Below are 27,012 nucleotides of genomic sequence, written 5' to 3'. Positions count from 1 at the left end.
GTGGCCATTCCTTATACGATCTACAGATACACTTGTATTTGAGTTATTGCATTTGTGTATACATCGGAGATAAATTCACGGGTGTCACGCTGGCCTTCTATATTGCCACCGAAACATTTACATGAGGATCAGATCATATCATATCATATCATGGCTCTACATTCAGAGAGTGTAGATCGTGCTTAGGCATAGGCTAGCATGGGGATTAAACGAATAAGATTACGAATAGAACCTGGGGTTAGGTTGCACACAGTTCAAAGTTCGAAGCAGCTTCTTGGCCAACTAACAGTGGGGCTGCGGGTCTGCCGTCGTGGGTGACACCGTCGTGGGGCGTGGTGCCACACAAGTGGCTTCCCACAGACGGCTCAACACTCATCCGACATTCTCGTAGGACATGGCCGGGCGCTCGGCGCTCATGGCAGTTGTGCTGGCGGCCGAACCAAAGATCGTTGGCGGGTGATGCTGTTGCTGCGGCTGCTGCTGCTGCTGGTGTGAATGCTGCTGCTGCTGTTGCTGCTGCTGCTGGTGGGGATTGTGGGCATGGTGCTGCTGCGTTGGCGGCTGCTGCTCGTTGCGCAGCTGCGCCAGCGGAAACATAATGTTGTGAGCCATCTGCGGGTGGTGTAGGTGCTGCTCGTTGGGCGGTGGCGGCGGCGGCTGCTGGTGAGCCGCATGCTGCTGCTGATGCGCCTCCACATGCTTGCGCTGTTCGCTCTGCTGCTGCTGCTGTTGGTGAGCCTTCTCGACGGCGCTCTCCTCGTACTTCTTCTGCAGCTGGAAGAGCGGCAGCTGCTGGGGGACGTGCAGGGACACGGCCGAAGCGGCAGAGACCCGCTCCACCTGCGACTGGGGCGAGGACTCGCGCTCGCCCTTGTCGTACTTCTTCTGCAGCTGGTACATGCTGTGGGACAGATGTGCGGCCACGGAGCTGCCGCTGCTGCTGCTAGTGCTCTGCTTTGAGGACGTGGAGGTGGAGGAGGCCGACGATTTCTCCGCCTTGACCGGCGACTTCTTCTGGTACTTCTTCAGGATCTGCATCAGTTCGGACTTGACGTCCAGGCGTATCTCCTCGGGCACTCGCTTGATCTCCTCGTAGAGCGACAGCAGAAAGAGCTTGTCCGGATCGCGCTGCTTGCGTTTCTTGCTTCTCTTGGGGAACGCATCCTGCATGAACTGCAGCAGCTTCTCCTCGAACGGCGTCTCCCTGGGCAGCGGCGTGTTGCCTGTCTGCCGCCTCAGCAGATGTGGATGCAAACCGCCATGAAAGGCCGGATGTTGGGGCAATCCCGGATGCGCCTGCGACCCGCTACCATGCTCCCCTCCAGCTCCATTGTGCGCCTGCAGCTGGGCCACACCCTGGCCCTGATACGAGCCACCGTTGGATGAACCCGGCGCATCGCTCGTCTCCCCATCGTTGGTATGATGATCCTGCTGCGACTGCTGTACCGCATGCGACTGGGGATCCTTCTGGTGCTGCATATGCTGCTGGTGGTGGCCCACAGCCGCCGTCAGAATGGCGTCACAGAGATGCTCGGGCGCATAGTCGAACCCAGACATGAAGTTCTCCGGCTTCAGCTCGCCGTTCATCTCCTCGTAAAAGTACTCCGTCCCCACAATGTCAATGATGTCGTTGTCCTCCTGGTTTAGCTCAATGCCGGGCGGTGGCGAGCCGCCCGACAGCTGGCAGCGCTTCAACTCCGCCAGTTTCTTTCGCGTGGTCAGCCGCATGTCCCGCCAGCACTGCAAAAGGAAGAACAGTCAAACCGATTTGTGTTTTTGTGTTGCACTTTGGATGCGCCCATCCACTCACCTTTTTCCATTGTATGATGGTCTTTTTGGGGCCGATGGTGTTCAGCGCCGCTTGGATCTTCTCCCAGTACCACTCCTTCTCCTTCTTGCCCTCCATGTACTTGGTCTCCCGCAGCAGCGTGATGAGCATTTTCTTTTGCGGCTTCGTCACACGATCCTACGGATCAAAACAGACAAAGGAATATGTGAAGAAGTTCTGCCAGAGGAAATGGCATATTTTCCCTCTAATGGAATGGAATGTATTCAATTGTTGCCACTGACACTGACACTGACGGGGTGGGCACACATCACAGCACATTTCACTTGATTGTTGTCTATGTTCTGTGTGTGTGTCCGTCGTCCCAGAGGCAAATGCCAGCGGTGTATATACATTTATTTTTTTTGTTCGCCTACCACGCGTATCAAATCGAAGGATTTGCAGGGCATAATTACCATTGTGAGCCTGTGGAGGAATCTGCGTTTGTTCGAAATCTTGAATATTTGTTTTTCCACTCGAATTTTTACAATGGACAAGTTGAGTTACTTATAAAATGGGTTTAACCAAACACGGCCAACGCATAAAACGGTTTTAGCTATGAGCATGGACATTTGTTATATTAAATTTCAGGTAAAAAAGTACGGTCCAGTGGCTCAAATATTTAAATAGAGGCGGATTAAGTTTTAAGTTTTAAGTTTTTGCTCGGTATACTTTTAACGCAAAAATGAGCAATTTCCTATCGAAGCTATCGTTATCGGTATTAAGAAAAAATTAAACTATCAATGAAATAATAAAACGCGGTTATCGTATCAATGAAAAAATACCGATGAAGCAATATACCGAAAAATACTAAATTATCGATTATCCTAAATATCGCTATACCATTAAGAATTATGACACTTTGAATTTAAAATTTTGAAAACAAATACAATATATATAGGTAGTGTAGGTAGATTCATCTCTCCAAACAGCACCATGTCAAAATCACTTCTTTCCTTTCAAACCCTTTTTGAAATGTCCGTCACGATATGTTAATGTCATTTTTTAGTCGGTAATTGCATATAACGTTCGGGTATACAGTCCAAGAAAGATTGAACAATAGCCCTTAAATACCCTTTTTTCTTGAATTTTACAACTAAATAAATCGAATTTACTTGTTTATTTATGTGAAAAACTTCAAATATGTGTGTGTATGTACATGAATGAATAAAAAATCAATAAATCTTCGCGTGCATGCCAGGCGAGAGATTCCAATTTCCAAAACTGAGAATAAGATCAACGTTTGGTTGTGGCCGATCTGCTGACCTGCCGCGAGACGGTGGAGACACCCTCCTCGAATAGCGTGCGGAACAGCACATTGGCATGATTGAAGAGGCCATCCTTGAGCGAGACAATCAGGAACTGAGAGTTGGTAAAGTGCTGCTTCAGCATGCTGCCAATGTTCTGGGTGTGCGACATGTCCAGTGCAGCGTCCACCTCGTCCAATATATAGAGGGGCGCTGGCGAGAATTTGAGCATGGCCAGGACAAGGGATAGAGCCACCAGAGACTTTTGGCCACCGGACAGCTCGCCGAGACTCTCCTTCCAGGTGCCATTGAAGCCGACCTTGATCTCGAGGCCTGTCAGACAGCCGTTGGTCAGGACGGGATTGAGACGCGCCTCGGCGCCCGGCAGCAGGGCGCTGAAAATGCCGCTGAAATTATTGTTAACCTCGGTGGCAGCTCGATTCAGCTGATCCTGCTCCTCTTCGTCCATTTTCACAATGATTTTCTTAATCTTCTCCTTGTCCATGGCCACAATGTTGCGGCGACGCTGGGTCTCGTCGTAGTTCTCCTGCTCTCGCTTCAGAATCGCGATGGCATTCATGTTCAGCGTTCGCTCCATTTTATCCATTTTCTCCTGCATTATTGCCAGCTTCTTGCCAGCGTCAACTGGATCCGCCTTGCTGTAGTCGTAGCGGGTGTTCTTTACGCCAAAGGCACCCTTTTCCTCTGGAATCCAGGAATACTTTAGCTCTAGATCCTCAATCCGCCTCTTGGCGTCCCTGGTCTGAGAGCCCGCCTTGTTCTTGTCATTCTCCTTCTTCTTCACCTCCAGCTCAAGTTCCTGGTTCTGTTTTTCCATCTTTTCCCGCTTCCCCATCAAATGGCGCATCTCCTTGTTCTGGGCATTCAGCTTATCCTTTTGCGCCTTAATGCCCTGCTCGAGGGCCGCCACCTCGGACACTGCACTGGAGCTCTTCGCCTGCAGAGCAGCCAGATCGGCGATGAACTTTTCAAGATTTTCGACCATCTCCTTATGTTGCTGCTGGGAGTTTTCTATGGTCTTGTGCAACTCCGTGATCTCCAGCTGCAGCGTCTCGAACTCCTGCTCTCGCTTCTTCCAATTGGCCCGCGACTTCTCCGCCCTCTGCTTGGTCTCCTTCACCTCGTTGGTGGCCGATTTGAGCTCGCGCTCGCGATAGCCCTTGGCATCGGATAACTTTGCTTCGATATCCTTGATCTTGGCCTGGGAGCTCTTCTGCTTCTCCCGCGAATCTGCATTCTGCTGCTCCAGGGACTGAACCTTCTCCTTCATCTCCTCGATCTCGGCCTGGTTCTGCTGAAACGTGGTCTGAGCCAGTCGATTCTTGCACATCGTCAGCTGGTGCTGGCGCATATCAAGGTTCTCCTTAATCTTGTTGTACGTGTGGGCCAGATCCTCAATGGAACTGCAAGGGAAGTTATGTGGAAATCAGGATTAAATTGTCATTTTCGTTTTGGATTCTTTTCCTCTATACATACGCCATTTCCTGCTGCACACTCTGCAGCTCGATGTCGAGTTGCTTGTATTCATTTTCCAATTCTCTGATTGAGTTCAATTCCTCCAGGACATTTGCTCCCTTTGGCGCAGCACCGCCCGACACAGTGCCAAATGGATCCACCAAATCGCCTTCCAATGTAACCGAACGGCAATTTATGCGGCTATCGTAGCTGACCTGCAGTAGCCAAACGAATGATAATTGTGTATAACCTTTAGGACCTTCCATGCTGCTGCCCATCACCTACCAACTTGGCCACGTCCAAATCCTTGCAGATTAGAATGCTGCCAAAGCAAAACTTCATGACCGGATCGTAGTAGGGTTCGTACCGAACAAGGGACAAGGCCCACTGTACGTTCTCCGGGCCAACCTTCTTCTGGGCATATTCCACAATGTTCCTGTTGAGAGGACGGGAGGTAATCTGGTTGATTGGCATCAGGGTGACACGTCGCTGCAAGTTGCCACGCTGCAGAATCTTCTTGCTGGTCTTTTCATCTTCCGTCACATGGCTGTACAACTGGGGGAGGAGGCACAAAGAACATCAGGGAACAGTCCCATCACGCGAAAACCAAATCGGATCAGTAACTTACATTTCCGCCTGCTGCGGTCACCAGGGCCATGGAGTGTTGCATATCGATCACCTGAAACAGTTTGCCCACCATGCCGCGCACTTTGCGGCGATCAAAGTTCGGCTCCGGGTCCTGGTAATGCAGATCAAAGCGCGAGGCATTGCAGCGATCCAGCTCACGCTTCAGGTCACGCTTGCGCGTTAGCAGCTGATTTTTGCGCTCACGCAACTCCTCAAACTGCCCGCTCTCATAGTTGAGGCCCTGCAGCTGTCGCTCAAGGCTCTGGATCTCCACCAGCAGCTGATCGTGCTCACCCTTGTTCTTCACATAGGCAGCATCGTTGGTCTGCGTTTCGCCCTGTTTTTGCTTCAAGAGACCTCGTGTGTGCCGCAGCTCCATCTCCGAGGTTTTGATTGTGGTCTGCGCCTCACTCAACTGCTCCTTGGCCACTGAAAATGGAAGCAGTAAAGGTTAGCATTGATCGTTGTAATCACTGCATAAAAGAGACTCTCACCAATTAGCTGCTCCTGCAATGTGCTCGCCTGGCCATCCTCATTGGTGGACAGACCCTGTGAGACAGCCTCCAGCTTCCGCTGAGCAGCTTCATAGGCCTTGGCATCGGTCGCGTCTGCTTCTTTCAGGGCTTCAAATTCGCCCTGCACCTTCGACATGGCGGCCTCCTTTTGGTTGAGAGCACGCTCGTCATCGGCTATGTTCTTTGCGGCCGTCTTAATCTTCCGCTGGTCTTGCTCGATGGTGCCCTGGGCCGCCTTCAGACTACCCGAGGCAGTGGCCTCCTGAGCACGCTTGGCGCTCAGCTGAGCCTCCAGCTCCTTCATCGATCCACCCAACTCGGCATCAATCTTCTCCTGCATCTCCTTGAGGGAGCTTTCAATAGTGTTCATTTCCTCCAGGTTCTGGTCACGCGTCGACAGGCAAGTGGCAATGCGAGCGTCGATTTTATGTTCACTTGCCTCCAGCGACTTGAGGGCTTCGCACTGCTTCAGGTACTTCGCCGAGATGAAGATGCGTGTCAGAAAGTCCAATTCGCGTTTGAGCTTTTGGTACTCGTCGTGGGCAGCGCGTTCCTCTTGCAGCTTCACCAGCTTGGGATAGACCTCCTCCTCCAGCAAAGCTTTGGTCTCGCGCACTTTAGTCTCCTTCTTTTCGATTAGATTTTTGGTGGCATCGCGCTTCGTCTTATACTGGCTGGTGCCAGCGGCCTCCTCCACCATGGACAGCACCTGCAAGCAAAGAGACAGTAAAATAGCTGGCAGAAGAGAGCGGCAGAGACGCCTGCCCTGTACTCACCTCCTTGGGCTTCATGTTGAGCACTTGCTGGATCTTGCCCTGCATGATCAGGAAGTTGGGATTGTTCACATTCAACTGGATGGAGCAGAAGAAATCCTGCACCTTCTTGTTCTGCACCAACTTGCCATTGATCAGGAATTTGTTCTTGCCCCCGACAACGACCTGGCGGGTCACCGATATCTCGCGGCACTTCTCGTACCCCTGCGGACACTGCTGGGCATTTGTGTTGTCAAACACAATGGTCACCGTTGCCTTCGTTATCCCCGCCTGCCCGTTCTTGTACACCAGATCTTGCAGAGCGGAGGCGCGCACCTATAATGCATTTCTGGAGCATTAAATAACGATGTAGGATATATATTCAGCTGGCGGAACTTACATTCTGCAGATTACTGATGCCTAGCACAAAGCAGATGCTGTCCAAAATGTTGGATTTGCCGGAGCCGTTTAGACCGGTGATGGCCGTAAACTCCGGATCGAAGCCATCGATTTCCGTGCGCCGACCGTAGGATTTGAAGCCGTCGAGCACTAGCTTTTTGACGTACATATTGCTGCAAATTCTTCACAATTTAATTCTGTTTTCGTTCTTGGCGTCAAAATATAAGTTTTTACCGCAATTTCTTACAAATTGCGATGCTGACGCCCAGGGTTGTTTTTCGATTGTGATCTATCGATTCACCGGTACAGAAAACCGTCATATCGATACATTGAATAGCGATGGGTAAAAACGAAATACTCAAATCGCAATATATAACGACAAATTTAAATGAATTGAAAAATTAGAAAATTCTCTATTTATAACTATTCAATACAATTTATAGCTTGGCTCTCACATAACACTGAGGGCTGTATCGCTTGTACATGCTGCGCCAGAAATCCATGCGTTCTGCATCGGGATTCTTTTGCATTCTACACTCTCGATCAATGAGTAGGCAGTCCAGCTGGGTGGCCTGGCCAGGCTGAGGTTTTTGTACTGGTGTCCAACTGTCGGATGGTTTGCCATGCCGCGCGAAATTCGCCCACATCTGCGCAATCCTCTCGGAGACGAGCGCATCCTCCTTTTCCATCGGAGACGCGTCTCCTGCCGTCTGGAATACATAGCAAATATCATCAGCATGAGCCACTCCCCGAAGATTGTCGTTCTGGAAGATTTGTTTGTACAGATTGCGACCGCCAACGTAGTCCAGCCGATAGAAGTACACTGGCGACTGCGTCTGACAGTTGGCATGAATCTCCACGGCATTTTGCAGATCCATGCTGAAGTGATAATCACTGAACAGATCCACCATACTATCAAGATGCTGCTCGACCAATGCCTGGCCGTTGAAGTAGAAGTTTCGGATGTCAGCAGCCGCTTGCTGAGCCTCTGGGGCCTGTGGGTCCGGCACCAGATCACGCGGCACCGTTCGCGCCAGATCCTGCTCGTACTCCTCCAGTTTCGACTTGGCCCGCACAATCATTGCCAGTCCTTCCGCAGAGTTATAGCCCATGATCATGGGCATTTTGCCCACATGGTCCTTCTTGTGCATCAGATCCAAAATGTTCTGATCGATGAAACTATCTGGACTGCTGGCGTCCTCGACCACAGGCTTGAAGGCGAACGGCAGGTGACGACGCCGCTCATCCGCGGTCAGAACTTTCATCGTATTGGCCAAAATACCGATGGGTTTCACCTTCTCAGACAGAAGGAACGCCAAAAGGTCCTTTGTGTTGCTCCCGAAATCGCCGCCGCCCAATAGCTCTGCCAGACGACGGGTCTTGTATGCCGCATCTTGTTGAAACACCCATTCCATGTTGCCCGTTCCGCTCTGCATGATGGCCTTGTGGAATAGTTTGTGGGCATGCCGCGCATACGTATGCAGGTGCACGGACGACCCTCCAGCGCTTTCGCCGAAGAGGGTCACATTGTTGGGATCACCATTGAAGCTGGCAATGTTCTCCTGCACCCACTGCAGGGCCATGCGCTGATCCTTCAGTCCCATGTTGCCCCAAATGCCCTCCTCTGGCAAGCTCAGGAATCCCAGGGCACCCAGGCGATAGTTCAAGGTGACCACAATGACATCCTGTTCCATGAGTTTGGCTGGAAAGTGGCTGCAAATAATTTGGTTCAGACTTTAGTCCTCCTACTCCTACTGTGCATCGCTCCACTCACAAGTCGCTGTTGCCATTGCCAAAGAAGAAGCCGCCGCCGTGAATCCACACCATGACGGGCAAGGGCGACGCTGAACTTCTGCTCTTGGGGGCATACACATTGAGGAAGAGACAGTTCTCGGAGCCGGCCACTTCTGTGGTGAAGGGATCGCGTTGGTGCGACACATTCCTCTCCTTGCTGCAGTCCAGCTCTGGCTGCTCGAAGCGCTCTTGCGGCACGGGGCTCTAAAGGTGCCAAGTAAATTACATGAAAAAAAAAAACTCTATGGCAGTTTGTGCAGCACTTACCCGAAATCTAAGATTACCAACAGGTGGCTCCGCATATGGCACACCCAGGAAACTGTTGTACTCCAGGCCACCGGGCAGCTTCTGTTGCTGGCCCACAACAATACCCTGCTTCACTGGAATTTTCACCTGTGCGTGCAACAAGTAAGTGTATCCATTAATTTATGTCACAGCAGATGCTGCAGCAGCCAAAACAAACAAATTTACCTTCATGCTGCTGTAGAGTCTCACGAGTATAGATTGGCTGCCAGTTCGTAGCATTTCGTAGCTGTCCTGTCCGTGTAGACAGACCGACTGACTAATCTAATCGCAGTGCAATTATTCGGCAATAACAAATTTTAAAAACCTGATTCCAACGATGACGGACTTTGTACCAAACTCTTCATCCGAAACAGCTGACGCCAAGATTAACCCTTCACAGTGCTATGGGGGTTTGAATTCCGCACTCAACGGAAGCCACAGGAAATGTTTAACTTTAAACTTTAACTACATATAACCCTACATATATCTTCAGTAGTAGTTGAGCACTTTTCATGCATAATCATCATTTATTATTTATCAGTTGTTGCTCAAGCAGATTGTGTTGTGTCCAACAGATTCTTAGACGTCCAAAGGTCCCTCCACCCAGAAACAAATCGAAGGCATTTTTGGCTGGTGCAGATGCGTTGCTGCTTACTTTCTGCTGTAGAGTTTCTAAAGCCCCCACTAGAAAATAAAACTCTTTTCGCTTTGTATTTTTTGTACACATTTAAAGAGACATTTAAAATGTTTCTAGGGTTTATTTGACTAGTTCCATTGCATAAACAGTAATACAAGTTCATTTATGGTTTTGGTTTTTCCACTATTCGCGTTCTGTTTTCAAAATTGTTTTTTCGACGAACTCTGAGCGCGATGGTTGATGTGTGGTTGGATGCGCGGGGTGGGTGGTGGCCCCACAATCCGACTGTAGAACTAACAGTTTGGGCTTGAAGAAATTTGGTGTTTAGTCAGAAGGTACCCCCCCTTTGGAGGGGGGAGGCCAACTTGAAAAAGGTGTGAGCTTTCTTCGCCCCCAAACATGGGTAGCCAGCTCACAGTTGGATCGGGGGCCCGCCGCACACACGCACAATTCGAGGAGTTCTGTAAAGTTGGGTTGGGCAAGGAGAGGGAGGGATTTACGATAAAGGTAAGGGATGGGGGCTGTAAGGATAAGGGTAATATAATAATAATTGTTAATTAATTAACTTTAGTTTAGTTTAGTTTTTTAAGCATAGTTCACACCAAAAGTTGAAAACATTTACACTTATTTATGTACATACATACATGCACACAGGACACATTTAACAGACACATACATCCAAACACTTAATAAACATTTATATATATATATAATAAGTATATGCATTATATATATGGTAGAATATGTGGTAATAGTAATATTTAGCAAACATTTCCAGGGTGCCGGTGCCGGTGTTGCCAGTGCCGCCCCCTTCCATGTAAGTTGCAAGTGTGTGTGTTTCGAGACTCGTTTAGCCATGGTTATTTGTTCATCTTCTCTGATTTGTTCTTCTACTTTGTCGATTTGTTGATTGATTACATTAAAATAAGGGTCACAAAATGTTTCTTTTACAAATAGTAAATTGGTGTTTGTTCTTCCATTCCTTCCTTCTGTATCCGCATATCTTCATATTCATATTTAATCCGTTTATATCGTAGTCGTCAACATTGGGGCGCGGGTGGGGGTGTAGTACTATAATTATTAATTGGTTTTGTGTTTTTTGGGTTCTTAGAACCGCCTCAGGGCCAGCGTTCGCTTCAGGTAGAGACAAATGGCCCGATGTATTAGCTCGTATTGCTCCGAATTCTGTACCATGCCGCCGCGCTGCAAGCGTAGATTGCACACAATGCCCAGCACGTCCACAAAGATGTCTGGCATCTTGGGTAGCTTGTCGAAGGTGGGCGGCACCCCCTGGTGGTCAATTATCTGCCTAATATGCCGTATGGTGTTGCACGTGAAGCTGCTGTCGCTGTCGTCGTGATGCGCCTCCGAGTTGAGCTCAAACTCAGCCACATTCAGTGCTTTGGTTAGCATGCCGGTGAGGGAGTAGGCCAGCGACTGACGCAGCTGTCGCACGGCATTCAGTATGGCCGTGAAGCAGCCAGTCCGCCCGATGCCAGCCGAGCAGTGGATAACCGGCAAGGGCTGCACGGCATTGAAAATGTCCTGCTTATAGATGTCCAGACGCTGAGCCATCAGATGGGCATTGCGCACGCTTCGACTCTCGTCGTAGTTGTCGAACTCCGACTCGCATTTGCCCAGATTCAGGACATGCAGACAAGTGTCCAGCAGCGTATTGATGTCCCGCGGCGAATGGTGATCGGGCCAGTCCGGATACCAGTAGTGATAGCAGCAGATCTTCTGCAGATGATAGCTAGCCGTCTGCGGCACATGGATGCAGTAGAGCACCACAAACTTTCGCACCGAGTATCCGTTTCGCCGCACAATGCCCACGTTCTTCACCAGAAAGAAGTTGCTCTGCCCCGGCAGACTTTCCAGCAGTTCTCGGTCCACTGTCACCCTCAACGACTCGACGCCAATGTGCTGATGGCTCAGATCTTCGAGCTCACTGATTGGCGACGCTGCCATCGCAGTGTCCGGCACAGATATGGGCATCAGATGCTGATCAAAGTATGCCCGGGCAGCCGCACTCAGCCGGAACACCTCGCACTTGGCGGCCACAGCGAATATCTCATTGAGATCGATGGGAAAGTAAATGGCGCACTTCTGTCGATTCGCCTCCGTGAAGTTGGTGAGCATCACGATCTTCTGAAAGTACTGCTGCAATATCTGCGACCTCTCCATGTGCGGACTGCTGCTGCTGCCCCCGTCCACGCAGCGGCGGATGTAGCGCTGCGTATTCTGGTAGATCATCAGCCAGAACTCGTAGATGGTGTTGGGCAGCGGACCTTGCGTGGCCACATAGCACTTGGACACGTAGTCGGGTCCCTGCAAGAGGAAAATAACAAGAATCATTTGGATTTGGATTATAAGCTGGATGGGGCGGCCGGCCTCACCTTGATATAATTGGCATTTATGTAGGGCGCATCCTCGTTCGCGGACACAGCAAGAGTTCTCTCCTGCTGCTGATGCTGCTGCTGCTCCAGGCTGAGTAGCTCGCTGGCCTCTGGCTCGAGGAGCACACGGGAATGCTCGTTGGGCAGAATCGTCTTGTAGCGATTCTTCGTCTGGGAACCAAAGACCATGGGCTTCTCCTGATGGTTGAGCGGCAGATCCCAGAACTCCTTGTGCAGATCGCAAAAGATGCGCTTCTGCTCGGCCTCCTCCAGCTGCGGCATAGACTGCACAATCCGCTTGACCACCGCCTGATAGCAAGCGAGCAGCTCGCTATCCTCGGAGCTAGGTGGCAGCTGATTGGTAAGTGTCTCCATCTCTGCATCGCGGATATTTGAGCCCAAAACCGGCGGCTGTTCAATGATGTTCTTGTTGGTCTTGTAGCTGTGATCGAACACGTGATTGAGGCGGATCAGATCGAACTGGTTCAGTGGATTGGAGGCACTCTGCAGCATCTGGATGCTGGCCAAGTAGATCTTGAACTCCTCGCTGGTCGTCTGCGGCGAGAGGGGCCGTGTCATGATGTTGCGCACCGTGCCGGCGCAGGTGCAGGCAATGCCCTGCTCCGTACTGGCCGGACCCTGCACCGGATTGGGCTGCAGGTCAGAGGCTGAGCCGAAGCACACCTGACCAAAGAAGTGCTTGCTCTGCTTATTGTTGCTGTTCAGATTCTCGGTGCTGAAGAACTTCCGCTGGTGCTGGGCCTGGCTGGAGGCGGCACAGCTGCAGACAGTCACCTTGGGCTGCTGTCCACCCACACCCACACCCACATCCGGGACGGGCAGCTCGCCGCCGCCCACACCGAGAATGCTGCCCATATTGAGGGTGAGACTCTGATTGGAGCCGCGACGCTCCAGCAGGCCGCGCTTGGGTGTGGGCACATTCGATCCGGACCCGGAGCCCGTGGAATTGGTTCGCATGCTCAATCGGTTGTACTTCTCGGCATTCAGCATCGCCTGCTGCTGCTGCTGCAGGTCGCCGCACGAGGTGGTGGTGTGTCCCTTCAGGGTGATGCTGTGCGTGGATCCCCGCCTGCGGAATAGGCCCTGACGATTGCCCTGGCTGCTGCTGGCAAGGTGCTGGGGCGTCTGGTGCTGACTGACACTTGCTAGCTGATTGGCTGCGCTGGTGATGCCGCCACCAGCATCCAGGTTGCAGCTGGACTTGGAGTTGAGTATGGAGCCGAGGCTGTAGTTGGAGATGCTGAGGCCGCTGTTCATCAGGTTGCCGCACGAGCTGTGCAGATTGAGCGTGAGACTGTGGTTCGAGCCACGTCGCTGTAGGAGATTCATCGATGAGGTGGACACCGTCGTCTTGGCCTGCAGATTGGGCATCGGCAAGTCCATGGACTTTTGCTTGAAGGGCGACTCCTTGGCGGAGGAGCTGCCGCCGCCGCCACCGCCACCGCCACCGGAGGAGAACTCCACCAGGGTGAGGCACTCGGGCAAGGTCTTCAGATTGGTGCTGGACGAGTGCAGCAGCTGGTTATGCTTGTGGGCGCTGCGTGGTGCCAGAGTGGCGCCCAGGCCAAACTTGGAGCTGCTGTCCACGCTGCAGGCGGACTTCAGCTCGGCGGCACTGCGCTGGGGCGAGTCACTGAGGCTCATTTCCGAGTCCAGGGAGCTCTGGGCCGTGCTGCTGCTGCCGTGATATGGATTCTGCTTGCGATGGTACATCAACCAGTTCGGATTGTCGATGCCCGGCGACTTGCGGCGCGGCGTGCGACGGGCACTGTGACTGTTGTCGAGACGTGAGAGCGATGTCGAGTGTATGCCGGCGGAGGAGACTGTGGGCTGCTGCAGATGTGTATGATGGATGTGTATGCCACCGGGGGCCAAGGGCTTGTTTTGGCTGTCCAGCATGTCCTCGCAGCTGCCATGAGATTCGGTTATGTTGTGCACCACAATCGACAGCTCCGTCTCGTTGGCCGCCGAGTCCAGGGAGCGGGCCTTCTCCTTGGTGCTCTTGATGGTGGGCGTCTTTGGTTTGGGCAGCGGCGATACCTGCCCACCAGCGTGTTTGATGGGCACATCTGTGATCCGAATGGTGAGATTATTCTTGTTCTTGCGATTCTTCCGCCCCTCGGCCCTCTGCTGATCCTGGGGTCCAGCATCCGCACGTGCCAGCTCGGCGGCCAGTGACTCCCTGCCCCTGAAGCGCTGCATCTGGGCCGCCGCCTCCTCAATATGTACTGCATCGATGGGAGGCTCCTGCACGACATGATGATCGATCTCTGGGAAGCGAAAGAAGTTGCCGTTCTTGTAGCCAGCCGAATTGATGATGTTCAAGGGGGAGCCATGGCCGGACAGATTCAGATTGTTGATGGACGATAGCAGCTTGGGTGAATAGGTGAGGCGACTCGCCTCAAGGCCGCCGGGCGTCGACGCGGATTCATCTCTAAATATAATTGTGGGTGAGTTGTGCTCGCTCTTGGACAGATACAGACTATTCTCCAGTTCGTCGCTGGACTTTGGAATCGTGTTCTCCTTGTCGGTGGTGCCTGTCCGGCGCTCCTCTGTGCTGCTGGCAATGTGCGGTGAGCAGGATCGTCGATCGTATAGCGAGAAACGCTTGAACTTTCGATTCAATGTGGGTGACTGGATGCTGCCGTGGTGGGGTGCATTGGCGTGGGCGATGGTGAACTGCTTGGGCGTATAGGGGCGTGTCGAGTCCTCTATATCGTGGTCGAGTGCTTCTGCGGTGAGTGTGGCGGTGGTGGGGGCGACAACAACACCCCCTGGCGATTGCGTTGTTGTTTCGGTTGTGGGCGATGGGAACTCAAAGGATGTTTGCAAAAATTCCATGGGTGTGAAGTACGGTGTGCTCTTGTTGCTCTCCACATCCTCGCCATCAATTGTGGTCGGGTAGGTGGTCGGGTATTCAATTGATGCATTTTCCTTGTTGTTGTTTTTTAACTTGTCCATTATACACACACACACACATACGCAAGTGCAAAAGGAAGGCGCACAAAGCGCATTCGCTTCGCACGGTAAGTGCTTGGTTCCCCTTACTCCTCACTCAATAAACATGTTTGCCTGCACAATTTATGCACTTTGTTTGATTAAAACTATATCGCCATCATAGGAAAATCATCATTTTCACAACACAACACACAACATTTTCTTTCGGGCATAGGAGCCAGGGCAGAAAAACCAGGGCAATCCGGCGATCAAACGAGACTTAACCCACTTAAAACCCCTCTATTTAAAAAGTATGTTAAACCGCGGAAAGTAATACTCTTTGTAAAGGCTCCTTGTAGCTCCATCCTCCTCTTTACTTACAAAACAAAAATGACCAACGACATCTTTCACCAGTAAAGCGTAAAATATGTTAGAGTTGCATATATTTCGTGGAAATATTAAATACCCCCCAGGTCGACAATGGGATAACGTTCTATTTTATTGATTGAAATCGTATTCCATAATTTTGATATTCAGTTTAATATTACTAGATAGTTCGCCCTCTCAGCCGTAAAAAAATAATTTTATCCAATTCCTCAATCAATTTTGTTCTGGATTGTCTAGTTTTCAGAACTCTTTTTCATTGGATTGTTTACATAATAAGGTTCAAACAAAAACGGCCAAAGCATAAAACGAAAATGTGTACCGGAATGTGACGTCATTGTTGCTTGTCAACTTGTGGACTTTTGTATACCAGTATATACCATGATAAAATAAAATACTTTTTGCTCAATTTTGGCATCAAAAAATACCATAAAGTATTTAAAATATCATAAACGGTCACGATGAATACAAACGCATCTCTGCGCTGAGCCCGCAGTGCTGCTTATATCCAAATCGATCATTAAAATACTTGTACAATTTTTGTATAAAAAATACTATTTTGGCTGAAAAATACTGAAAGGCAGGACCAGAGCTATTTACAGTATTACTTATTGCAGGCGGGCTGGCAGGCCGTGTCGTGTTCACGTCGTGTTCGTGGCCGTTAATTTGAAATGTGTCATCAAATTTGAACATACACATAAAAACAAAAAGAGTGGTTTGGTGTGATCTAGGTCTGTTCAGGATATCAGTACATCACCATTCAACCACGCACGTTGCATGGCCCTAGTCTGTCCCAAAAAGGCAGCTGCCTCCAAATCCGGCCGTTGGAATTGCCTCTCGTTCAGCTGGAAATTCACGGGCTCGCATTCAATTGGCTTTTGGGACAGTGCCACCTCGTTCCAGAAAGAATCTGAGCACTGAGTGGCCAAAATTTGTTGCAACCTGCGTAGGTGATAGCTGAGATAACTTGGGCAATCGGTAAACTCCGGAGAAGGCACTCCTTTCTTCCTATTGGCCCTAGTCAGCTCTATTGGCGCTGCCATTAAATCGAATGTATCTTCAGACTCGGTACTTTGGAAGGAAATGCCTAGAAATTCCAGTTCCAAGCCACTAAAGTCGGTTTCGGTCGAAAACGATTCAGACATGACCATTTGGAGCTCATTTTGTGAGTCATTTTGAAGCTCATTCTGGGGTTCCTGGAACTCATTCTGTGGCTCATCCTGCGGTGCAGTCTCTGGCGGCTCTCTCTGGAAAAACTTTTGCGACTTGAGCAGCTTCGGGAGCACTTTCACGGTCTGTTTTTGATGACTCTTTTGCTTCTGCATCTCTTCAACAGGATTTGTCTCGGCACGGGGTGTCGGTCTAACTTTCAGGGGTCGAGGTGGAGTCGCCTCCTTGGCATATAGAATGACCAGATGCGGCTTGGGCTCCTCCTCGTCGAATATCGTAAAGTTTGGATCGATCGCTGCCCTCCTGTTGTTCTTGGCTGGCCTCGGCTGCTTCTTGACACGTGGCGGTATGGCCATTTTGACATTCACCATTTGCTTGGGCGAAACGACACTCTCGACGGCCGCCGCATAGCTGATGCCTGGCGTTACGTTGGCACCGACCGCCCTAGGGCTCGCACTCTCCAGATGCATGTACGCGGCCAGCGGCTTCTGGCGTACGGGCACAACATGACAGAGAGCCGTGCTGCTGTCCGAGTCGCCATCAGAGCCTTCGGTCGTCTTGTGGCGAAAGGGGCGCCCACCGCTGCGCTTGTGCAGGGGCCACTCTGGCAAACTTAATTTTGATGGTGTCGTCGGCTTGGTCTTGCGTCCCATGGCATTGTTTCCCGCTGGCCCCGGCACAGTCTTGCCCTGAAAAACGATTTCTTAATGGGGTGAAATAATTGCGACAAAAAAAATCAAAAGCGAGACTTACAAATGTTTTGATATTTTGTGCGCTCTTTGCTGGCATTTTTCTGGATTGATACTAAATTTAAATTCTGTGTTGGCTGCTGTATACTTATAAATATCACTGCTCTCGAATAAGTTGTGAGTGAGTTATGCATATAGGATAAGCCGATTTGACATCCGTCAGAGGTCGTAACTGTCTAGATTTGAACGTTGATATATTATATATTTTTCCCATAAAACTGATATTATTTCACCGAATTTCAAGATGTTTGCAGCCGCACTGGTGCAACGCAGACTGGGCCTGCGTCTGCCGAATGTGTAAGTAGAATTCTTTTTGTTGCTTTTTTAGTAGCATTTATTAGCAGCATCTGCAACACCCGCAGCTTCCGGCCTGTGCCTCAGAAGAACTATAGTGAGACGAAAACCCCGAATTTCTATATGTGGGGAGGTGGTCTGGGCAAGATGCAGGGCGGCCTCAAGGAGGAGGAGTACTTCACCACGGTCAATCTAGATCTCATGGACAAAATGCGCGACAAGAAGGCTATCGCCGAGTATCTACCCAATTGGGATGAGTACCACAAGGCCATTAACAATGCTGCTCTCTACACCACCGCATTGATGAACAAACACAAGAACGTACGCGAAGAGGCATTCTTCATGTCTGAGGTGGGTAAACTAATAGATAGAGCTGCATATCAGTTTCTTAGTTTAAATTGCACCGCCACAGACTTCTGAGAACTTTAAAATGCTGCAAGAGCGTAACCACAAAGAGCAGGAGACCGAGACCATTGCCGAGGACGTTGATGCTGCTGGCAACATGTTGGAGCCGCTTGCCACCGTGCATGCATCCAATGAATAGTTAAATGTTTTTCGTTTATAATTTTATTGTTTCGGTTGGGTTGAGCAAAGAACGGGGAATTTCTGTGCTCAAATAAAATTGTTAGTTCCTTTAGTTTGAAATTGATAGTCGATTGGTGTATTTACCGATAACAGATTGGTTTTGCTTGGCCGCAGTTGGCAGGCCTCGTTTTGAAAACAGCTGTGGCGCGCGCAAGTTTCACAAGTTTTCGCAATCGTTTCGTTGTGCAAAATCACACTTTATATATAACTGAACTATACTATATACTTGATTGGTATATAAGAGAAACATGTTAACGTTGCGTCGTCTCAGTCAGCGCTTATACCCAAAGCAAATTCAGTAAGTTCCATCAGTAACATTCTAGAAATTGCATAAGAAAATATCTTACATATATTTGAACTACGTATATCTATTTTCAATCTGCAGGCATTTGAAAATGTCACAAATCGGGGAACTCGGCAGCGGTGCCGGCAAGGGAGGCGGCGGTGGTGGAACAATCCGCGAGGCAGGCGGCTCTTTTGGCAAAATGGAGGCTGCCCGCGAGGAGGAGTTTTTCCATAAGCAGGTGGGTGGGAGGACCCCAAGTGACTTAAGATTCTAAAGGACTCACATCACATTCCCATTCCCTTGCAGCAAAAGGAGCAGCTGAAGAACCTAAAGACCAAGACGGAAGCCAAGGCGCCAGAGGCGGTCAAGAAATGAACCAATTGATTTGTATTTATTGAAAATCGTTTGCTAAAAATATATACTATGTATGTTTAAAGTGGACTTAACTTGATTGATTCCCTCCCCTCCCTCGGGTGAATGCCGATCAGCTGTTCGATACTTTTCCCTGTCATTTGTTTACGGATCGTAGTGTGGAGAGGAGCAGGCGACTACTGATAAGAAACCGCTGATAAGGCACGGCACCCGCGAAGACCTACAGATGCCCGCTTCCAGGCGACAGCAGCAGCTGCAGACAGTTCTTACCGGTTTGGACGAGTGTCTGGGCATCGCATCGGACAAAGACAAAGCGCCGATGGCATCGACTATACAAAATGGCCTGAAAGTGGCACTGAGAAAGCGCATTAAGGATGCACTCAAGTGCCTGAAAGCAGAGACCATAAAGCGGCAATCGCATGCGGTCACCGCAAAGGTAAGGAGCGAGCCCAGGCTCATGACTGAGAGGACATCTTATCGTTCGGCTCGCCCTTTTAGGTACTGCAGAGCGAGGCCTTCCGCCAGGCGCAGCGTGTGAGCATCTATCTGAGCACCAGCGGCGAGGTGGACACCACCGAGCTCCTCTGCGAGATGTTCCGACTGGAGAAGATGGTGTTTGTGCCCAGCTATGAGGGCGCGAGCATGAAAATGGTGCGCCTACGTGGCATGGAGGAGTACGAGAACCTGCCCCTGACCAAATGGAACATCAAGCAGCCCGACTTCAAGGAGACACGCGAAGACGCCATGACCAATGGTGCGTTACAGTTACATCTTCCCTTTTAGAGAGAGAGAGCGAAGGGGTGCAGCCCACCATCTCATCTCTTTTTGCTCCTTGCAGGTCACGGCATTGATCTGTTCATTGTGCCCGGCGTTGCATTCACCCGGTGCGGTGCTCGCATGGGCCATGGCATGGGCTACTATGACAAATTCCTGCGCCAGCACTCGGACAAATATCCCCACAAGAAGATCTCCTTCATGGCCCTGGCCCTCAACGAGCAGATTGTCAGCCAGGAGGAGCTGCCCCTGGAGAGCCATGATGTGCGTTTGCACAGTGTTATAACAGAAAAGTAAACCGCAGATCTTTTCGATCCTTATTAACTGTGTATAGATCCGAGCTTTATTGCGAATGGTATAATCAAGACAAACTGACATCGAACCCCCATCTTCCGGGAGATCTCGACTTAAATTAAGGGGAAATACATTGAAGCTTAAGATGCAGATATGGATCTGTCCTTGATCTTTGCGTCCTTAGCGCAGGTAGGGCGGGCGGGAGCGCAGACCACGACCACGCGGTCTGCCACTGTAGTGGGGCGAGGAGTAGTGCGAGTCGCTGCCGCCAAAATGCGATTCCGAGCTGGAACGATACGACCCACCGCCGCCGCCGCCGCCACCAGACTCTGTCCAGCTGGAGGGCGAGCCCATGCGCATAATTTTCTTTTGTCTGTCCAAAGAAAAATAAGCAAAATGAATGCAGAGTTCGGCCAGAGGTGGCGTAGCAAGTCTTTTCCTTACCTAAAGGCAGCCGCTGCCGAGATGCGCGAGCCACGATTGCGACCCACTCGCGAGCCCCGCAGCATGGAGGGTATCTTGTTGTAGCCCGTTGGTCCAGTGGGCTGTGCGCCACAGGTCTCCAGGGCCAGGAAGTCATCCACATGCAGCGACGGCGGACGCGACGTGTTGGGCGGACGCGAACGGAACAGATCGCCACGCGAAGGCGGCGGACGGGCAAAGCCTCTTCCTCGCACCGCCGAGACGAACATTTTCTTCTCTGGCCGCCCCGTTGCCGGCTCCACCTCCACACGCCGTGTACGGAAGCAGGGCGCTGTGGGCGTCATCTCGCGGTTCGACTGCGGCGAGCCGGACAGATTCAGCGTGCGCTTCGAGTCGCCGGAGGTGGCCAGGTCCGGATTGAGGCAGACATTGGCCAGGTCAGTGAGGTCGCAGGCTATGCGCTCGTAGAGCGGCTCGTTCATGTCCTCGATCACCTCGATGGGCAGCGGCTCCAGCCAGTAGCGAGCCGTAAGCTGCGGATTCTCGGCCGTGGCACAGAAGCGCGTGAAGATCGGACGCGCCTCGTACTGTGTGACAATGCCCTCGGCCTGCGGCAGAAAGGGTTCCACGCTAAGGGATCCGCTGGTGCTGCTGCTGCTGGTGCTGCTGGTGCTGCCGCTGCTGGCAGCCGGATTGCCTGGCTCACTTTCGGTCTCCACGGGGGCGGCGGGCAGCGTTTCTATGCTGGCGCTTGCCTCCTGCCTGGAGGCATGCAGGATAATCAATTGCTTGAGGTCGCACACTGCCGCCTCATTGGCCACCGCCTTGTACTTGTCCATCACCCGCAGTATGCGTGCCAGCACCGGCGGCCTGGCCATCTCAATGTCCTGGAACTCCACCAGCTGGGCCAGCTCAGTGGCGCCCAGCTTGAGGGTGCGATTCGGCATCGCGGACATTGGCGGCGGCGGTTCAATTTGCGTGAGCGAACGGAGCAGCAGGATCAGCGACTCGATGTTGGCATGGTACTCCACCGTCTCGTTGTGCAGGATGACGCGCTCCATCCAGGCCTGGAATTCGGTGAGCTTCTGCTTCAGCAGCTGTGCCAAGTGGTAAAAGGTGAAGCTGCCAAGTCCGAATACGAAATTAGAAATCAAAGATCATATCATGGCCTGCACTGGCCTGGCCTGGCCTGGCAATACTTACTCGTGCTCGGTGAGTATCACCAGATTGCGCACCGCCAGTATGGATATGCCATGGGTGACCTCGACGCTGGTTAGATTACTGAACACCGCGTCGATGATCCGCGGTATCAGCTCCTTGGGCGGCAGCGCGGCAGAGAGATTCAGTGCTGGCAGAGCCGTCGACTTGTGGAATATCAGGGAGATGCCCGAGTCCAGGAAGCTGTCGAGGATGCGGTGCACCGCCTCCTGGCAATTGGTCACCACCTCGTTGAACTCATTGAGGGCCAGCAGCGATTGGAAGAGCTCCCAGAACTTGCCGGACAGAATCGAGAGCATGGAGCTCTTCAGCGGCGCAAAGGCGCAGAGGCGCGTCGAGAAGCGGAGCAGCCGCTCCAGATTGGTGGTGGGAATGCAATTGGAGGTCTGGTACTCGGTGCACAGCAGCTCCGTGATGGTCTTGGCTATCAGCAGGGTCATGTTCGGGGCCAGATCCGAGAGCTGCATGCAGACGCGCTGCAGCAGTTCCGCCAGCTGCGGGAAACTCGACGGAGCCAGGGCCTCGACCAGCTTGGCGATCTGCCCGCTCTGCGGATGCAGGTGGGCGGACCAGAGCTTCCGCTCGGTAATCAGTCGCTGCTTGTGCTGCTGCTTCAATTGATCGCTCAGCGGCTGGGGCATGGGCAGTGGCAGTGGCAGCAGCTCGGCCAGCAGTTTGAGTCCTGTTTGTGGGGCAGACAACTGTATGAATCACTCGAATCTCGCACGGAAGCACTCACCTGGTATAAAGTGCGCGGGTCCATCGATATTCTTCAGCACCTCGCGTATCATCAGCGTCCAGAGGGACTTGTGCAGCGACTCGGCATCCTGCTCGTGCGGCTGGGTGTAGGCCAACAGGCTTTGCACCACCTCCAGCTTGCACTGCTCCACCTCTGCGCCGGCCTGGCAGCGCGAGGGGTAGTAGAAGAGCAGGTAGTACACCTTCACCAGGTGGTCGATGGCCGTGAGATCCTTGTAGGTGCCGTTGCGGCACAGTATGGCGTAGGAGAGCAGCTCGCGAAGGATCTGCAGTGTGGGCAGCATGATCTGGCAGCAATGTACGCCCTGGATGGTCATCAGGGCGGGTGCGTGTATGCCGGGCTGCTCAAAGTGCGTGCACAGTCGCTCCATGATCTGCAGCAGCAGCTGGACCCCATCCGCAGCATACAGCTGCAGGGCCACAAACCGATGCTTCAGCTCCTCGGTGCCGTGCGACTTCTGGCGCGGCCTGCTGATGGCCAGAAAGCGGAGAATGCGCAGCGCCATGATCAGATCGCCGGGGAACGTGGTCAGATAGTCGAGGGAGCGACCAATCACCTCCACCAGGGGCATTATGTCGTCGTAGACAAACACATTGATGGCCTCCAGGGGCTTCATGTACACGTACATCTCCTGCAGCACCGCCGACACCGATGGCTCGAAGGTCTCGTGGTTCTTGGCCAGCTCCAGTATGACGCCGCCGTGCTCGATGAGGTAGTCCAGCTGCTCGCAGTAGCGCACACAGGCGTCCACCATGTCCACCGCATAGCTGAGCACCGGACTCTTGTACTTGGTGCCCGGCGAGCTGAGCAGCTGGCGCTGAGTCTGCAGTCGCTGCTCCTTCTTGATCAGATCCATGAAGATCTTCAGGTTGTTGTTCAGCCCCAGCACCTCGACAGTGTGCTGTCTGCCGGCGGGATCGCACGTCTGCGAGTAGATCGAGTGCATGTGCGTGGCTATGGTAATGGTGTCGTACTCGGGACAGGCGGCCGTGAACACAATGGCATCGAGGTGGTATCGAGTCTGCACCTTGTAGGACAGCTCGATGCCCAGGCGGGCCAGGCGCGGGAGCACTGGCCGAAGAATGGGGTGCCGCACAACTGGCGGTGGGGGCGCAAGCTTTGGCTCCTCCTCGCTGATGGCAGCCTCTTTCGCCTCATCCGGCTTCGGCTGCTCATTCGCGTCCATTGGCTTCTCCTGATCCAGATCCGCCTTTGCCTTTTCCTCCTCCAGCTTTGCTGGCGGAGCCAGCACATGCGGCCTCGGATGGCTGGGCACCTCATCCAAGCCGAGCAGAATGGACACGATCATTTGGGTGACGGGAAAGGCGTCGTCCACAAAGTAATCGATGCCCACATGGGACAGCAGGAGGGTGTGCATCAGGTCTAGGGTGCACAGGAATGTGGAGGGCGGCACCTCATTGGGATTGCTCAGGATGATCAGCACGGACTCGGCGAGCGAATGCTGCACGAAATACGACTGCAGGGCATTGCCAAAGCTCCGCTGGGCTGTGGGATCGATGAGCACTTCGAACTTCTTGGAAACGGGCAGGAACCGGCGCGGCTGCTGGTAACTCAATTGGCTGGCGGTCAGGGCGTCCATCAGCATCTGGAAGGCAAACTCGATCCTCTGGCAGATCTCCAAGCGGCTGGCATCTGGCGCTGACTCCGGCACAGCACTGGCATCTCGATCCACGAAGATCTGGCGGCAGCATTGCTGGACGCTGGCCAAGGCCTCGTACAAATGCAGCTTCTTGATGATGGCCTGTAGGGCGTACTTGGTCCTAGTCAGCTTGGCCGTCTTCAGGAAGTCCATAACCATCTGGTAGCCATTCGTCTTGGGCGAGAGGAAGTGCTGCACGCCCAGCCGGGTGTCCAGCATGGCATAGACGGCCTTGAGCAGCTGCAGCTTAATGGACAGGGCCATGTAGGGCTCCTTGTAGAGGCTGAGCACGGCCTCGAACAGATCAAAGCCCTGCTCCTGCAGCAGGTGGCCAAACAGCTGCTCATTGCTGCCCAGTAGCTCGGCCATGCGGGCGCCCAGCTTGATGTGTCGTATCTTGAACGCGGGCTGCGGCTGCACGCAGGCCGCCTGGAAGCTCAGTGCCACCTGCAGGACATTCGCCGCCTGTCGCAGATGCACATCGTCGTGGCTGAAGAACTGCTGCAGCACAAAGTTGCGCCGCTTGTAGTGCTGCGAGAGATACCCCAGCTGGTTGTTCAACTGCTCGCCCAGGTAGACAAACTGTTCGCGCTCGTCCGCACTCAGGCCGTGATCGTCGCTGAAGGCGGTGACGCTCTCGCTGCGGGTCTGCAGCGACAGCTTCTTGAAGAGCAGCCGCAGCGTTTCCAGCTCCTTGCTAAGGTGCGCCGCCAGGTCGCCCTCATACATGAGCAGCGGCCTCTGCCACGGCTCGAACGCATCGATGGCTGGCGGGGCGACGGCTGCGGCAAACTCCAGCTCGCGCTCGTACTCGGCTGCCGCCGCCACGTCCTCGGATTCGTCCTCTTCGTCATCGCCAATTATCTCGTCGTCGCTGAGAATTGGCTCAAATTGTTCCTGGGGCGTGCCAGAGCGCTCCTCGTCATCCCGGTCGCGATGCAGCGACTCCGACGAGTGTCGATAGCCACGCGAGGCCTGCATTTTGTAGTGGGATCGGGAGTCGTCGTCATCGTAGTCCATGGCATCGGGCGAACGCGGTCTGATGGGCGAATCTATCGATGCGGGCGGCGTGCGTGGCCACTTGTGCTCATCAGCGTCCGAGCGGGAGCGGTCGGAGCGCTTGCGACGCGACCGATGGCTGGAATACTCCGGGGAACGCGACCAATCCCTCGATCCCTTGTCGCGCGAACTGAAATCAAAACAGCGCAACAATCGAGTCTGTTATTCATTGAACCTTGAGGAGTGGAGGACAGAGTTGGCCATACCATCTGATGTACTCCCTTTCGTTGCTCTCCGAGTGCGTGTGCGTCCGCATGGGTGGCGGCGGTGGCGGCGAACGGTCCGTGGAATGGGTGGAGCGTCGCAGGCGACGCAGCTCTCGCTGCTCCTCCTCGGCATGCTGATGGTAATGCTGCTGATGGTCGCGCGACAGCCCGTACTCCAAGTCATCGTGCTCGTAGTCACTGACGACGGCCTTGTGCGGCACCAGCAGCTCTGCGGGAATCGGCTCCGCCCACTCATCCTTCAGAACCTCCTCCTGCAGCAGGACATTGTGCGCCTCCGCACTGAGATTGCACATCTCCGGTCCCGCAGGCTCGCAGGGCAGCGTTGGACTGGCAATGGGCTGTGTCACCGAATTGGTGAGGATGCCATACACGGCCAGGGTGATGGTGCTGTACCAACCGCGCAGGACGAGGCCATCGGTGGGGATCTTCTCCAGCGAGCAGTCCAGGTGAATGCAATCGTTCTGGTTGTAGCGCAGCAAGCCCAGATTTTCGAACGCCGAGGCACCCGGCATGCCCAGGTCGTTGACAAAGAACTCCAGATCAAATTTGGATGGGTTCGTGGCGCCCAGCCGAACGCCGCCCGGAAAGTCGGCCTGCACCCGGGCACCCAGCGGAATAATGCGCACTTGCGTGATGAATACCGGCTTGGGGAACTGCACCAGATCCAGGTTTATGTCCTAAAGCAAAGTGCGACGTGTGAACGAAAAGCCGTGCGTAGTTTTGTGCTACTCACGGTGATATCTTCGTGGGAGAAGGTGTCGAAGAACAACAACTCGGCTCCATCGTCCACTTCGGTCATGTTGTTGCTGTCTCAGGAGCAAGTTTTAATCAGTTTTTAAATATTTATTTTCCAAAATAACCAAAAACTAGCGTCAGGTGCTGTGTGACCACGAATTTAACGCTAAAATATACCGTCTGAACCGTCAGAAATATACCGAAATATACAGAAAAGTATATAGTATAAAAACATCGATATTACTATCGACTGTAATGGCATTATTTGAACTGAAAGATATTTTTGAAAAACTTATATATTTGCTGTCGTTTGGGCTTGCTTGAAAAGCTGCGGAAGAGTAGAAATATATATATATTTCTGTCCGCCAAACTCCATTTAGCGCACAAAAAATACTGACATTTTTCGCTCTCAATTCGTGGTGGTTTTTCAAAATTCGCTATCTTTTCCGTGGTGAAGAGAGCGCTTTCGTGGTGACTTTCCCCTCCTTTTCGTGGTGTGAGCCACATGTAACTACGCGTTCCCGTAAGATAATTTTATTTGTATGGGAAAAATTTCAGCAACATGGGGAAATGAAGTAGCAGCATTGTTGTGCAACTTTGGCACGGAATGAGAAACAAGTCTGAATACCTTGGGAAATGGATATTATGGACTTGAGATATTGTTTGTAATTTCATGCTCCAATTAATGCAGAATTAGTCAGTCTCTTTTTTTTTAAGACATAAACGAAATTTTGTAGCTCACGGGTACAAATAATAGGTATCAGAACCGGGATAAATGTACATATGTATATATATAAAACAAAACATATGCATTAATAGGTAAAAAACATGTCAATCTAGTATAAAATCATAAATAATGTTTCAATGGAGCTTGGAACAACAAAATTAGCATCAATTAAAAGAAATAAGGTATACAAAAGTACATACGCATAAAAGAAACATGGTTGATACATTTAGTCAACATTTACGGGTTATGCTTTGGCCGCTTTTGTTTGAACCTTAATATGTAAACAATCCAATGAAAAATATTTCTGAAAGCTAGCCAATCCTAAACAAAATTCATTGAGGAATTGGATAAAATTATTTTTTTAGGGCTGAGAGTCCCAGCTAG

General features: G+C 52.0%; 9 protein-coding genes across 9 annotated transcripts; 3 read left to right on the top strand and 6 right to left on the bottom strand.

Moving 5' to 3' along the window:
* Positions 1 to 14: 14 nt before the first annotated feature.
* Positions 15 to 2,540, bottom strand: LOC111078737 (mediator of RNA polymerase II transcription subunit 15). The gene is made up of 3 exons (XM_022373582.2): positions 2,242 to 2,540; positions 1,811 to 1,966; positions 15 to 1,740 (listed from the first exon to the last, which is right to left on the bottom strand). The coding sequence occupies exons 1-3, from the start codon at positions 2,242 to 2,244 to the stop codon at positions 373 to 375; spliced, it is 1,527 nt and encodes a 508-aa protein (XP_022229274.1). The 5' UTR covers positions 2,245 to 2,540; the 3' UTR covers positions 15 to 372.
* A 390-nt stretch (positions 2,541 to 2,930) lies between these two features.
* LOC111078735 (structural maintenance of chromosomes protein 2) lies at positions 2,931 to 7,116 on the bottom strand. The gene is made up of 7 exons (XM_022373580.2): positions 6,843 to 7,116; positions 6,467 to 6,778; positions 5,670 to 6,399; positions 5,177 to 5,604; positions 4,834 to 5,103; positions 4,570 to 4,763; positions 2,931 to 4,496 (listed from the first exon to the last, which is right to left on the bottom strand). Exons 1-7 carry the CDS (start codon positions 7,008 to 7,010, stop codon positions 3,062 to 3,064), a joined length of 3,537 nt encoding a protein of 1,178 aa, XP_022229272.2. The 5' UTR covers positions 7,011 to 7,116; the 3' UTR covers positions 2,931 to 3,061.
* A 118-nt stretch (positions 7,117 to 7,234) lies between these two features.
* LOC111078739 (juvenile hormone esterase) lies at positions 7,235 to 9,292 on the bottom strand. Its single transcript, XM_022373584.2, has 4 exons — positions 9,107 to 9,292; positions 8,903 to 9,028; positions 8,616 to 8,839; positions 7,235 to 8,554 (listed from the first exon to the last, which is right to left on the bottom strand). The coding sequence occupies exons 1-4, from the start codon at positions 9,158 to 9,160 to the stop codon at positions 7,279 to 7,281; spliced, it is 1,680 nt and encodes a 559-aa protein (XP_022229276.2). The 5' UTR covers positions 9,161 to 9,292; the 3' UTR covers positions 7,235 to 7,278.
* Positions 9,293 to 9,645: 353 nt separating this feature from the next.
* On the bottom strand, positions 9,646 to 15,176 carry LOC111078738. Its single transcript, XM_022373583.2, has 2 exons — positions 11,954 to 15,176; positions 9,646 to 11,885 (listed from the first exon to the last, which is right to left on the bottom strand). The coding sequence occupies exons 1-2, from the start codon at positions 14,933 to 14,935 to the stop codon at positions 10,665 to 10,667; spliced, it is 4,203 nt and encodes a 1,400-aa protein (XP_022229275.2). The 5' UTR covers positions 14,936 to 15,176; the 3' UTR covers positions 9,646 to 10,664.
* Positions 15,177 to 15,438: 262 nt separating this feature from the next.
* On the bottom strand, positions 15,439 to 17,336 carry LOC111078750. The gene is made up of 2 exons (XM_022373596.2): positions 17,219 to 17,336; positions 15,439 to 17,154 (listed from the first exon to the last, which is right to left on the bottom strand). The coding sequence occupies exons 1-2, from the start codon at positions 17,252 to 17,254 to the stop codon at positions 16,033 to 16,035; spliced, it is 1,158 nt and encodes a 385-aa protein (XP_022229288.2). The 5' UTR covers positions 17,255 to 17,336; the 3' UTR covers positions 15,439 to 16,032.
* A 26-nt stretch (positions 17,337 to 17,362) lies between these two features.
* LOC111078752 lies at positions 17,363 to 18,145 on the top strand. Its single transcript, XM_022373598.2, has 3 exons — positions 17,363 to 17,511; positions 17,577 to 17,859; positions 17,921 to 18,145. Exons 1-3 carry the CDS (start codon positions 17,459 to 17,461, stop codon positions 18,050 to 18,052), a joined length of 468 nt encoding a protein of 155 aa, XP_022229290.2. The 5' UTR covers positions 17,363 to 17,458; the 3' UTR covers positions 18,053 to 18,145.
* A 92-nt stretch (positions 18,146 to 18,237) lies between these two features.
* Positions 18,238 to 18,820, top strand: LOC111078754 (ATPase inhibitor A, mitochondrial). Its single transcript, XM_022373599.2, has 3 exons — positions 18,238 to 18,391; positions 18,479 to 18,617; positions 18,686 to 18,820. Exons 1-3 carry the CDS (start codon positions 18,342 to 18,344, stop codon positions 18,752 to 18,754), a joined length of 258 nt encoding a protein of 85 aa, XP_022229291.1. The 5' UTR covers positions 18,238 to 18,341; the 3' UTR covers positions 18,755 to 18,820.
* Positions 18,821 to 18,909: 89 nt separating this feature from the next.
* Positions 18,910 to 19,971, top strand: LOC111078751 (5-formyltetrahydrofolate cyclo-ligase). Its single transcript, XM_022373597.2, has 3 exons — positions 18,910 to 19,187; positions 19,250 to 19,505; positions 19,590 to 19,971. The coding sequence occupies exons 1-3, from the start codon at positions 18,978 to 18,980 to the stop codon at positions 19,820 to 19,822; spliced, it is 699 nt and encodes a 232-aa protein (XP_022229289.2). The 5' UTR covers positions 18,910 to 18,977; the 3' UTR covers positions 19,823 to 19,971.
* Positions 19,828 to 26,074, bottom strand: LOC111078747 (protein virilizer). The gene is made up of 6 exons (XM_022373593.2): positions 25,900 to 26,074; positions 25,146 to 25,843; positions 22,200 to 25,069; positions 21,446 to 22,142; positions 20,264 to 21,364; positions 19,828 to 20,192 (listed from the first exon to the last, which is right to left on the bottom strand). Exons 1-6 carry the CDS (start codon positions 25,963 to 25,965, stop codon positions 20,000 to 20,002), a joined length of 5,625 nt encoding a protein of 1,874 aa, XP_022229285.2. The 5' UTR covers positions 25,966 to 26,074; the 3' UTR covers positions 19,828 to 19,999.
* Positions 26,075 to 27,012: the final 938 nt, after the last annotated feature.

Source organism: Drosophila obscura, unplaced genomic scaffold, assembly GCF_018151105.1.
Source record: "Drosophila obscura isolate BZ-5 IFL unplaced genomic scaffold, ASM1815110v1 contig_25, whole genome shotgun sequence".
Taxonomy (NCBI): domain Eukaryota; kingdom Metazoa; phylum Arthropoda; class Insecta; order Diptera; family Drosophilidae; genus Drosophila; species Drosophila obscura.
This window is presented reverse-complemented; position numbering and strand designations above follow the sequence as displayed.